Raw genomic sequence first — 13,209 nt, forward strand, 5'->3', positions numbered from 1 at the left:
GTCGTTATACGTAATTACATCGAGTTATTCGTTTTCAGGCATAAAAATAAAAATTGGTCACTTTTGACCCATTTCCTGAGGCGTTACCTAGAATTCCCTTCCCTTTCTGGTCTCGCAATCGCTCGATGAAAAATTACGCTCGTGCCTGTCCATTAATTGCAAATCATCTTGCGCGATTCAGAGTCACGTTCATGGTTGTAAACGCTTTCTACAAATCTGACGCAAGCTTCTCGGGAAACGTTCACCCGCGTTGCGTTACGCGAATCCCGAGAACGAATCGCGCGAAGGGGGAAAATCCTGACCATCCGGGACCCTCCAGCAATTTCCCCGATAAATCTGGCTCGTAAACCGAGAAACACGGGGAATTTGGGAAAGTATCTTCCGTCCACGCGTGCGATAAAAAAGAAGCGAGAGAAAAGCAACGAAACACAGTAGCAAAATAGATCGATAAATGGGCTTGTCCGCATGCAAACAGGAAAAATAAAAGGGTGCACTTACCTTGCGTGATTAGTGAACTTTGTTCGCTGAACGGAGACAAATTGATAACGTTATTTGCTGTAATATCGACTTCTTTCACGCACGCGATGTTTCTTTGATTATTTGAAATTAACACCGGTAGGACAATTTCTCTAGAAAGCGAAATTATTAGGACGTTCCGGTAGAAACGACGAGATAACAAGATAAATAAATGCTCGTACATGACCCTAATTCGTTAAGTTGTTGCTTACAAAATCGATTCGAAAGCTGACGCGACTTCGTGACGCGAAACTTTTACAAAACTGTATCGTAAAGCTTAAAACTCGTCGAAATTTACTACATAAACGTTTCATCGATATTCTGAATACAAGATGACCGGTTAGCGATAATAGCAGACTATTATGTTGCTACGTATCGGATAGCTTTTCGAAACATAACACGTCCGAGACGATTTCATGACACAAAAGTATGGTAAAGTTTATGTTATGACAATTTGAAGCTTAAACTATGAAAAAGATGGCTATACAAATGCTTTATTCATATTCCTGATACATTGTTTTTTTGTCGGCAAAGAATGATTGAAAGCGACGTACGCTATAAGTTTGTTAAACTCCTATAATTCCTTTCGTTTGCGTATTCGTATAAGATATAAAGAAATAAGTTGCATGCAACACACAGCGAGGGTGGAAGATACTCTGCTACAGTCATGCAAGAAGGTACATAGGTAAAAACGTGTAAAGCGTAATCCTACCTTAGAATGTAGTTCACGCAAACGACTGAAAGTGGTTTCTGCTGTTTAGAGCAATGTATAAGGGTGGCCTGTGTGACGACCCACGCGTATCCACCCCGTTTTCCAAGGAATCTGTACGCCACCGTTTCGCACTGACCCTTGCTGAACACTGAAACAATTCGAGAGAAGAAATATCAGCGGGATCCTGCAAGGACTCTAAATGCACCGTGCTCTCCTGCCTCTATATATACTCGCGAAAGCGGTATCGACATTGCGCACGCAACGCATTCTGGATGATGAAAGATGCGCGCTAAAATTGCAAGTCCACTTTTGACTATTAACCGGAATAATAGTAACGCTATTAAATCGTGAACGGTACATATAAAAAGACAAACGAGCATTTTAATTTATCGGTTCACTGGCTAACCAATTACACCGCAAGCTCGTAAAAAAGAACAAAAGAAATGTTTGCCCCGAAAATCTTGATAAAGAGATCACCGTCCTTGAAATCTTTCCCTTTATGGTGTCGTTCACCCAACTCCTCCGACAAGCTATACCAAACCGGCATTCTCCCCACCAAATGCCGACAACTTATATTTTTTTTCTTTTCTTATTTTGGCTTCTTCTCCTTCGTTGAACAACTACGATCGATAATGCCGTGACAGGATTTTCTTCCGCATTAAATGTTACACCGAGTACCGTCAAAAATAAATCCTGAGCTTAACACCGCAGGATTTACGAGTCTTTCTCGTATCGAGGATAATTTGAACAAATATACTTTGGATTTCAACTGGGAAGATAGGAAAAAATGTGTATTGATTAGTTTTACAATTTCAAAATGCTCGGCCACCTCGACACAAATGGTTTTCGCGAGTCTCTTTTTACATTCTTTAATTACGTAAGAGCCAATGGCTGTTTTTAAATATTTATGACACGAGTCTTTCCTCGTAATAAGATATGAATCCGAGGTGAATGAATATGAAAATAGCTTTGAATGAGGTAGTCAAAAAGAGAAGAAAGTAAACAGGATCCAGACGAAAGGAATAAGATTCGTTTTAACACGAATCCTACACCTCTACAGTTATTTGAATAAATTATATTAAATTAGCAGCGAACGTTGGTGAACCTCGTGCCGGTAAACGCGTTAAGAACGGTACAATCTTGACGCAAGCGAATCAACGCGTTCGCGATTGGCAAATATAGCGTAGTGGGTCGTGAACAAGCACATTAATTCAAATGACCGTCAATTGGCTTATACTCACGTGATTTAAAAGATTTATCCAGAGCCAAATTGTCGAGGGCGTGATAGAACTCGAAAACGGATTGTCCCATTAACTCCTCGCTGTTCCAGCCCAAATATTCGGCCAACCTGATCGATCGAACAGAGAAAAAGTAATTGTAATATCGTCAAATATAACGGATTTTTGCTTCTGAACAGAAACGAATGAAAACTGAATGTTCCGTGAAGCGCGGTAGCGGAAAGTCTACCACGCTAACGGGTGTAGCATTCGTTCGGTTCTCTTCTATCTTAGAAGACGGATGAAAATGCTAAGTAGACGTTAATAGTCGATCGTTTACTCACTTTTCGTCGGCGTAGGTAAACTTCATGCTGAGGCTGTGTTTGGATAAGAAAGTATGGCGCCCAAGAGGGATTTCTATGTTACTGGGATGCGGTATGGGACATCCCACAAGCACCAGGGAAACTCCTACATCGCGTTCATTGGATTCGTCCTCGCTTTTGCTTTCCTCGTCGTCGACTTCGATCGAATTCAGCACGGGATCATGACTGTACGTCAATCTGCCGGTACAGTGAATCACCTGACGCAAAATGATGGTTGCCACGATCGAATTAAATTGACCATTTGGTTTCTTGCCGCGAGTCGAGCGGTTCGTATTATTCGAAGAAAAAACTAACCTTATAGGCAGCGCTCTTCAGGTTCACTTTTCTTCCCTTGCTGGTCAATGTACATTTCAGTCGCAGGAAGAAACTGCAAGCACGTTTCTCGTTGTTTTTCGACGGTTTCGAGGACAAACACTCGCGTAATTCGTCATGATCGCAAGGATGACTGTACTCGTACACACTCTGACCCATCATGTCCATCTGAATCGGGGGAACAAACAAGTATCATTGTATTTAAATGTCTCTTTTGTCATTGTTATCGCATTGTTTACCATTTACGGATAAAGCGTATGCAATCGTTTTATAAATTAGCAATAAGCAAAAATTCGAAAGCGGTTTACAACGATGCAGTGAAACGTTAATACAGTGGACTTTAGTTATATCGTGGCAATATAACGAAAGTCTACAGTATTTCGGTGAAAATGTTAGGAAAAAACCCCGGCTATATACGGATACGTCAACAAAAGCAAATAAACGCGTTCACGGTTTAGATCTAGATCTTGAGAGCAAAGTATGCTATTTAGAAAAGTGAAGAAAAGAAGTTTTCGTAATATCTGCCGCTAGATTAGACACAAAGATTAGTATCTTTGATTTGATCGTTACTACATCGTAACTGGGTAAGTATGTACATTGAAACTATTTGTTGAAAACTTTCCGACAATTACTTCGAGCAATCGTATACAGGGTGGTCTACATAGTTTGTGAATCTCGAATAATTTCTAGAGTACGCATCCTTTGTTAAATGTTTATTTACAACAATTTCAAGGTTTAAAGGGGCACATTACGTAATGTATGCATTTCTTTTTACAAGCGATGTTTCGTAACGCATGCTTAAGAAGTTATTCAAGATGTGCAAGTAGAGCACCCTGTACATACGACTTCGTTAAGTATCGATAATAGTTTCCTATCTTTCATGGATAATCGATAACAGCTTAAACGTTATATATACGTTTTCCTTAAGCGACTACTGTATCCTCTTCGGAAATTCAAATCTGCTGTTTTTCGAAAACGAATATATCTAAGAAGTAAAGAATCGCCGAGAGAACGTACTTGAGAAACACCAAGATAATCGCTAACATTCTCCGAAAGGTAAATCATGTTCCCATCCCTGGAGAGCACCAACATGAACCCGTTTAGGGCTTTAGAAAATAGCTGGTCCATTTGGTTGGACGATTCTGACTTGGCCACTGGCTCCGGGACTGAAAGAAAATTTTCGGGAAAAAGAAATAAGAAATGAGATCGAGCGAAAGGATAAGAAAAAAGTCGGTGGTTCGTTAGGAATCGGTCGAAGGTGGATACTCACTGGAATCTATCACCGAACGCACTTTCAGATAGGCGATAGCGAGCCTCATAACGCTGGCCTTATCTAGGTGGGCTGCCTGTTCCGGTGCTACCGGAAGGGCGGCAGCCAATTCCGTGAAAATGTCTGTCTCCTTGCTTCGACGACATCGCGCTGCGTCACGGGACTTTTCTTTCCTCTTCTCGTTGCTCCTGAAATCAAAATATATTCGAAGCTCGATCGAAACATTCCAATCCCGCTATCTCTCTTGATTTTTGAACCTTTCGCAACTTGACGTATCCTTATCTATAATACGTAACTACGCACACAATATAGATGAAAATTAATAAACGCGGACTCGTAGCAAAGCATTGCATAAGTCTATCACCGATGAACCGTATTCGTTTTTCACACCGGAAGTTGATGAGGTCAAAAGTCAATCACAAAATCTAGTTTCAGATAATTATGATGTAAAACTAGATAAGATGTTATGCTAACCTCGCGTGATTATCATGTAATCGCTTTTTCCTTGTACGTAACTTTATCGTTAGATATGTTAATGCACGTTATTAAAGACTTTTCAGTGTAAACAATGTTCTGGATGATATAATATTTAACTTCAACGGAAAATACGCCGATACAAAGTATCCTGATAAAATCTATGCAGATTCCGAATATCGACGTTGAACGCAAAGATAACAGCAAAGCCATCGGATGGTACCAACGTAGTTGGTGGTCATTTTGAACATGCGTCAACTTTAAAACAATCGACGTAACATCGATTTGAAAGTAAAGATCACGCGATAAGCCGTTGATATCATCCTTTGCGAGCAGACGACGCGAGCCCTCGACTAGCAGTCGCTATCGGTACAATGACCATAATTTATTTAGAGCTTCGTGCGGGTAACGTCGCCTCAACGCTAAAACATCGTACAACATCCCGTCAATTCGATTCAAATTAGATCTTTTCTTAGAAAACTCGGCGAAACTGGAATCGTAAGAAATGTAGAAAAAAACATGCCATGTTCGAAGGTCATTTTGTAGAAGCGATAACAACCGTTCGAGATAGTCGAGACGTGACGAGACGGGTTTGATGAAAATCTCAGCCGTTTCAGGTGATATTTACGCCATTCCATCTTGATCTGTCTGTGTCAATTGACGTAACGTTACACAGATTCGACGGTGGCCATAGACACCGTGTATCACAAATGAATTTCGCTGGACGAAGAAGATAAAAAAGATTGACGACCGACCAAACGAAATTTTCCCTATTGCTGTACGAGCATACTTGTGCTCCATTTGGTCGACCACGTTGCGCGAACGAGCTTGCATTTTTCTCATTCCGCGAGAACTTCGAGTAATCTATTCTTGATGACTCAATCTTCGTATCCATCGATTACGACGAGAAAATTAATAAACTAGAGACGGCCTAGTTTAAATAAAATTAAGAGGAAATTTACGTTGCATCCGTTCTGATCGGCAGCGGTCGACTACATTAATTTCTGTTAAAACCAAAATGTTTGAAACTTCGTTCACGCTCACCCTTACACGATTTTCGGCTTAATCGCGTGAAAAGGAACCTACCAAACGCAGCATAGCCTCCATAAAAGGAAAACTCGAGCGCATTTGTCCAACGTTTAGTACACGGACGGCAGATCAGAGTTCTCTAACGACGGTCACACAGACGAAAGCTTACGACCGTGCACTTACAAGTAGTCCTCGAGAAGCTGTTCGTCCTCGTTGTAACCGTATTCGTTTCGGAGATCCTCGTAAAAGCACGGTGGCAGGATATTGTTCGTACCGTCCGGGTAGTAAACGCCATCGTCGTAGAGGGGGCAACGATCGCTGACGGGACACTGCAGCCATCGTTCTTCCGTACAAAAAGCGAACGCCTGGGGACAATTCTGACAGAAGCTCGCATCAATCCAATTCGTTTGAGCCAAATCGTTCGCGGGTACCAACTGCCTGTTGGTCAACTTCGTCGAATATTCATCGTATTTCGATCTGGTTCGACGAAACTGACGACCGAGGACCTGTCTGTAGGCTTGTCCCTGGCAATTCTGGGACTTGTCCGTATCGAAGCACATAGCCAGATCTTCAACGTCTACAGGGTCCGATCGACAGTTTCTGGACGGGCCGTACACCACGTTTTTAGAACAATCTCTGAACACACCGCATTGGTCGACGGAGGGCACCGTGCAGGGTAAAGCCTCGTAGGGCAGAGTCCCAAAGTGATAAGGTCCGGGGGCGAAAGATCTGTGCGGATCCTGGTTAATGGGTCGGATTGGTCCCCTAGCGAATCGACAGGGTGGAAGAGTGGGCTCATCCTGATCGTAGAAGTTCGCGTAGTCCGTCTGGCCATTAAGCCACTCGGAGCAATGACCCAGGGTCGTCTCGTTATCGGGCAACCCACCATCGATCCGCTGCAGCACACGTGGAGCGATCATCTTTCTCGAAATCCTTCCGAGACTTTTTATCGTGGACGGAACCTCCCGATTCCCCGAGATCTTTCTTTTTCCTTTTTTTTTTTACGAGGCTGCCTCTCCTGTTCCCGTTACACGAGGCTATGACGAATAAAACTCTTGTCCTATTTTATCGTCCCCTTCTTACTCGACTCTACCCACGACCCTTCTTCTTTTTCTTCCTTTCGCTCACCGCTCTGCCTCCTACTTCCCGTGACCCCGTTCCTTTCTTCGCTCGTGCAACACGCGTGTCTTCTTCGTTTCGTCTCTTTCTTTCGACTCGCCCGCGTTTCGAACGCTTTATCGTAGTCGATCCGTCGTCGAATTCGCGATTACGTAGATCGTCTGAGCAGATTCGATTTCCTGCTGGAAAGACAGAGACCATTCTCGTGGCCTCGTACCCGAACCGCGTTGCCGAGCCGTTGTCCGACTCGAGATCGAATCGTACGACTGTTGGACGCGATACTGAAAAGCAAGTACACCTGAAACCGATGAATATCTCGAGACCGATAACGATACGTTAAGATATCGCTCGATACAGATGTTGTTTCTCTGACGTTCCTCCTTTTTTGCTCGTGGAGAACGACCATCGTGGCTCGAGCTTTTACCCCTACCGTTCTACGTTACCGTTCTACGAAATCTCGGATTGACGTAGACGGATTGATATCAACAAGACGAGATCTGCCAGGCTAGCAGTTGGTCGTCGAGAAGAAGCATTCGTCTCGTCGACGATTAGATCTGTTCCGGGTTTCTAATGTCGTTTCGCAGGTTGTTCAAGGTCTACGAAGGTATCTTTGTTGCGAACAAGTCGTGATTTGGCCCAAGTACGGATAGTTGTATGACGGGTTTAAAACGGTTAGAAAATTTTACGGAATCTCGTATAACACGGTAGATGGAAGATAGGCTTTTGATACGGCACTCGAGAAAATACCGAAACGACTCTTGCAAGATATTTTTATACGTTTTACTTATCGATAATAGCCAGGCTATTACAAAACAAATAAATACTGCAGTACACTTTTTCGTATCGCAAGTCTTATAACCCATGCCTAAACTTCGTGCATAGCCGACCCTGCAAATCGATTTACGGTATCTATGAGCAAGCATAATTTAAACAGCCAGTTGACGGACAAAACAATTTCTAAATCCTCGTTTCGTCGATTTTACGTAGAACCGAGTTGCATAAAATTGCATCACGTCGAACCGAGTCAAATTGCGCCATGTCGAATCACGTTAAGCCAAACTGTGTCGAATTGAATTATGTCGAGTAAAATCGTATTGAACTCGGTTTCGCCATTTTAGCAAAACGGGAATTGGAAGTTTTAAATCCCGGAATCTAAAAGCTATCTAGAAACACGTAAGCGCAACAAACGATAAGGGAACTTGACATTTATCACATATGTTCGTAAAATTCTCAGTTCGAAAAATAATTGATGAGCAATTTTTCAAACTGCGATGCAGCAGAACATTGGAAAGGTCAAGCGGAGTCATCGTAATAACAATAAATATCTCCATAATTGTTCTTTTTTGCCCATTGTATGGAAACAAGAAAATGCACCAAGCCATACATAGCTGTGTCAACAGGTAAGATAGAGAAAGAATGTGGCACGTGCTGGGGAATACTTTGTTGCCGCGATCGGCCTTGATCAAGTAAATTATCTCGAATAAACGCGGAAACGAAACCTGACTCTAAGTATCTACGTAGTACAGTCAGCGCTAAGCTGATCGTTTAGGAAAACGTCCGATCATAAATGTTTGAAAATTGGTGACCCACGTATCCCTAAGACCATTTCAACCTCTGCGTGCGGAATATAGAATCTCGATTGCTCCTAACTTAGAATTTGGATTATGGTCGGCCCGAAAAATATCATTTCGAACGCTACATTTTTCATGGAAACTTGCGTGAACCATGGAGATTACTTCTCCTTTGAATATATTCGAACATTTTATTCTGTTAATACTAGCTTATACTGAAACGTTGTAGGGGTCATCGAATCGGTGAAGATATCTGTATCTATAGAACTTTACGTCCGAAATATCTCTCGTATCAATTCTGTTAGGAGGAAAAGTAAATACTTCAATTTGTACCTCGCATGATTACATAATAACTAGCGCTTTAATGCGTCAGACAATGCATATTTTCACTGCGCCAGCGAACGTATTAACAAACTGATCGAAAAATAAAAACGTTTCATAACGATTACGGTACGTGTATCCAAAGATACTTTTCGTTGCTCTTAATTGTGTAGATACGAGGAATTCCGACGAGATGATTAAGCAGAAACGGTATGGAAGAAAATTTCCTGAAATTACTGCTTCGATAGATCACGTGACAGCTTGGACGAAGGAGCGCGCGGAGCTAAAAATAGTTCAGCTTCAATAGTTATTCGGACGTATAAACAGTTTGTTAATGGCCTGCACGGGAAGAATTCAAAAAGAAAGTTTCCAGAAGGTCGAGCCGTTGCTCCAGAATACGTATACAAATGAATGCGCGTGTGTCTTCTATGTGCGAGTGTATTCTTTATATATCGCGCGAGGGAAACACATCGTGTACTACTATACGCGTAGCCCGAAGCAGAGAGAGTTCTTTTCTCCCTTCCCTCGAGCTGACCGCACGAACAACGGTCATTATATACATATTCACGTAATAACTCAACACGCCGCGTTACATTACAGATACCATCCTTCGAATTCTATAAATGCGCTTCTGTGTCGATCGAGATACGATCGTTTTTTTCTTCTTTGTTAACTTGTTTCGTTCTTCGTTAACACAATGCATCAAGATTGTTCGCCGACCGAAATTGATTTACGTTCATTCTCAGAAGTTGAGACTACACTATTTTCGAGTTAATCGCACTATTTAAGCGAATAATATCTGTCTGTCTCTTGTGCGAGCGCACTATCATCCCACTATTCCAGTATACTGTGCGCTTCAAGTAAAATTTCCTACTGAATGTCTGTGGAACCGCTATACAAATGATCCAAGAAAGAAAAAGAAAAGAAAACGCGTTTTAAATTTTCAGTCAGCGAATAAGTCACATGGCTTGCTCCTCTTCTCGAAGTCATAAATTTTTTATCAATTTCTTGATACGTTACGATATCGATCGAGACAAAATCGATTTCTCGAAACGGCAGATAATCTGTAACCGGTCAAAATCGACCATCTGAATTCGAAGATACATATTTTCGAACTAATTATTTCCGAGAAAAAGTAAAAGACCTTACGGGGCAAGCACCGATACATATAAATAAGGGAAGAGAGTGCTTTATCTCAGCGGTTGCTTTGATTATGCGACCGCTTTGAAATTAACATACACGGTACGCGTGACGTTGGCGCTCTTGATTTATCTGAATTTCACTGATTCGAAGAAAAACGATGTGACTATTTTTACCAATCGGGAAAAAAGTTTTTATCTATCTCGCACGTGTGCGACGCTTTTGCGTTTCTACAGTTTGTTATTTTTTTACGAACAACGTCAAAACACGTTGCTCGACTCGAAAAGTTCGGCGTTTTTAGGTTATGGCCGCGATCGATTATTTTATTCGGAGAGTGTATCGAGTCCAGCAGCTACTCTAGCGCCATTCTAACGAACAGATTCGTAACCTCGGCGTTAGACGAACGCGCGGAATGCGCGCGAAAGAAAAAAAGAGGAACGAAAACAAGTATGTATGGCATACAATTTAGCACGTAACTTCTTGTTTCTCTTTATCGCGACACGATATACAATACACAAGGCAACGGAGCTCGCTCTTTGGCCTTAGAATGGAATTATCCCAAAGGAACACGGTATCGCAAGGACATCTGTGTCAAATACAATGATGGATTCGTATGTATGTATATTTTCCATTCAAATAACGTTCCATATAAAAGACAGAAAAAAAGAGAAATCGTCGAATCCCCACTCAGAAAATCCTACCGTTTTCAACGCAGGTTTTCTCCGATATACCTAACCTAACGACCCTACCTAAGAGCCAGTTTCGAATCCATTCGATAAATTATCACTGCATTTTCTATCGGTGCGGGAGACCTTTTTTCCTTCTTTGTTCGCTCACACGCATACCCGCACACATGCGCAATCGTGGTTGTAGAGCGAATGAAAAGAGATCGGATTATTAGAGAGAAGAGACCATAAGTAATCTTGTAACCGGTGGAGGGGAGAATATATCAGCCGACGAAAAGAGACAGACAGACGACGAAGCAGAGACACTGACAGAGAAAGAGAGAGAGAGTCATCAACTCGAAGGAAACGCGATTGCGTCAACATGCACGCATTCACTCACGCGTATACAATACGACATGCGCGCGCGCGACAAACAGAATTTGTTCTTTGGTGTTCATCCATTCGGACATCCAAAACAGTGTTTACGTAGTACATGATCATGTAAAACCGAATGCTATATGTAATGACACGATTCGAGTAACGAATGAAAAACCACGAAAAATTAGAGGTGCAGCCGACGTAGCGGTGCGTCCATACGGATACCGCTGAGTTTGTATTTTTGTACGATTCCACTCACCTTCTTTTCTCCTTGTGTTTCTTCTCTTTCTTGTGCGATTCCATCGTGAATCGAAAAATTGACGAGAAAGATTTTTTTCCTTTGGTACAACACCCTGGGACACTCTCGGTCACTGCCAAGGAACGTATCCAGCGTGTACTCCCGCTTCGACTCGTCACGAAATTTTCGTTCTCAATCGTCTATGATTGTACTTTGCTCGCTACGAGTCTGTTCCGCGTTATTGAAATCGATGCACAAACATACGTTTCACACTGAATACGCGACGTCACCTCTGCTCGGTTACTCGTATTAACCGAGCGAAACGAAAACACATCCTTCTTTCACCCGCACGAAATGCTCGACGAACGCCACACTCATGGTGTGATGGCGATGACGATGACGATGGTGAAGCTAGCAAGTAGTGGTAGCGAGACCAGTACAACGGTGCTGGTGGTGGTAAACGATCGCGACGTGGTGGTAGAGGTTGTATACACGAGAGGACCGACTGTCCAAAGGGTTGGAACGAAGGAGGGGAGCAAACTGTACAGTTGACGTCATGCCGTTCTCGTTCTTCTTTACCGTACGTACCGCCATCGAACGGTCATAACGTCAACCAGTACGACTCGTCGTCGCGCGGTAAAGAACTAAGGCTGTTCAAAACTTTCTATCGCCCATGACGAAAACTTATCTTTCTTTTTGAACCATGCGTCACTATTACACATCGACAGAAGGAGGTTATCTGTTTATTCGTACAAGTATTTTATTGATCACAATGTACAAAGTATGTACAATAAGCTGCGAGTCAACGAGAAATAATGTGTATCGATTGCACGTTCAATTGTTCACTTTTAGCTTTTAAACAAAAATTAAGTAAAATTGAAACTGCAGGCAAATGCAATGTTTCAGTTGTGTTTAGAACAACGGGAGTTTTATCTTCTACGATAGCGATAGGCAAATTAACCGTCGCAAACGCAATTGCCTATCACTGTTCTATAACTTTATCGAAAAATTAAGAACGGGTACTTTTTCTTTCGAAAATACTCGATCGCACACGCATCTATTTCTTGCGGGAACTACAGAGATCCTATCGTGTTAAGTCTCGGTAAAAAATTTACTTTAGGTAGTTTGCAATGCAACCGCATTGCATTTATATTTGTACTGGCGAAATAACAATCGTTTATTTAGCGTTAGTTCGTTCTACTCCTTTCTCGATACTAGCAGTTTCTGGTATATCTTCTTTTTCCATTTTATTTTGTACACCGGAAACTTTGTCTCCGCTCTCTAAATTTTTATGGTGTTCTTCCATCGGGTCGCCCTCCTCGTCGAGGTCATCTAGGACTGCACCTTTACTTCGATATAATGCAGGGTACTGTACCATACACGACTGCATGGTTTTGAACGCTTCGTAGCAGTCCGAACCTTTTGGATCCGCGGTAGAGTAATGGAAACAGGAGAAAGCTTCACGGAATTCCAAACCGCATGGTCCTGTAGCCATTCCCCCAAGACAAGGGCAGTTCCAGTTGATTTCTCCATTGGCCAACAAGAGACCAGGACTCGGTTCTGGTTCTGGAAGATCTATTTTACTAGGCGTCGCATGGTCTTCTTTCGACGCAAATATTATAGTGTCTTTGCCCTCCTTACGAATCAATGGCATATTTCAACAGCTGATATAATCATACAAAAAATATATAAATGTCCCCTTAGGAGAGGGATCTGTATATTTCAATGTTGATAGTTTCTACTATCGGCAGTAAATGATAATAAGTTATGCGATGCACGATGAATTACATATGTACAAGGCTCTCCTTCGTATTTTTCGGCTATAGTTAAAGATGCTCTCAAGCGTACATAACAATCATCGGTG

The 13,209-nt window shown here is 42.1% G+C and overlaps 2 protein-coding genes across 3 annotated transcripts in view; both read right to left on the reverse strand.

Annotated features, from left to right (window-relative positions):
- Window positions 1–11,943, reverse strand: part of sima (HIF-1 transcription factor component sima) — a 34,094-nt gene extending 22,151 nt beyond the window's left edge. The window contains exons 1-7 of one of the 2 annotated variants that reach the window (XM_003707230.3): window positions 11,367–11,943; window positions 4,411–4,598; window positions 4,158–4,306; window positions 3,123–3,308; window positions 2,790–3,025; window positions 2,470–2,576; window positions 1,229–1,376 (exon numbers count right to left, since the gene is read on the reverse strand). In XM_003707230.3, coding sequence (XP_003707278.2) covers window positions 1,229–1,376; window positions 2,470–2,576; window positions 2,790–3,025; window positions 3,123–3,308; window positions 4,158–4,306; window positions 4,411–4,598; window positions 11,367–11,410 — 1,058 coding nt within the window. In that variant the 5' untranslated portion in view covers window positions 11,411–11,943. The remainder of the gene's footprint in view (window positions 1–1,228; window positions 1,377–2,469; window positions 2,577–2,789; window positions 3,026–3,122; window positions 3,309–4,157; window positions 4,307–4,410; window positions 4,599–11,366) is intronic. The other variant, XM_076536641.1, reaches the window with a different exon arrangement.
- Window positions 11,944–12,080: 137 nt separating this feature from the next.
- LOC100875613 (mitochondrial intermembrane space import and assembly protein 40-B) lies at window positions 12,081–13,141 on the reverse strand. Its single transcript, XM_003707356.3, has one exon. The coding sequence runs from the start codon at window positions 12,997–12,999 to the stop codon at window positions 12,523–12,525; it is 477 nt and encodes a 158-aa protein (XP_003707404.1). The 5' UTR covers window positions 13,000–13,141; the 3' UTR covers window positions 12,081–12,522.
- Between the last annotated feature and the right edge of the window lie 68 nt (window positions 13,142–13,209).

The sequence above is a fragment of the Megachile rotundata genome, chromosome 10 (genome assembly GCF_050947335.1).
Source record: "Megachile rotundata isolate GNS110a chromosome 10, iyMegRotu1, whole genome shotgun sequence".
Taxonomy (NCBI): Eukaryota; Metazoa; Arthropoda; class Insecta; order Hymenoptera; family Megachilidae; genus Megachile; species Megachile rotundata.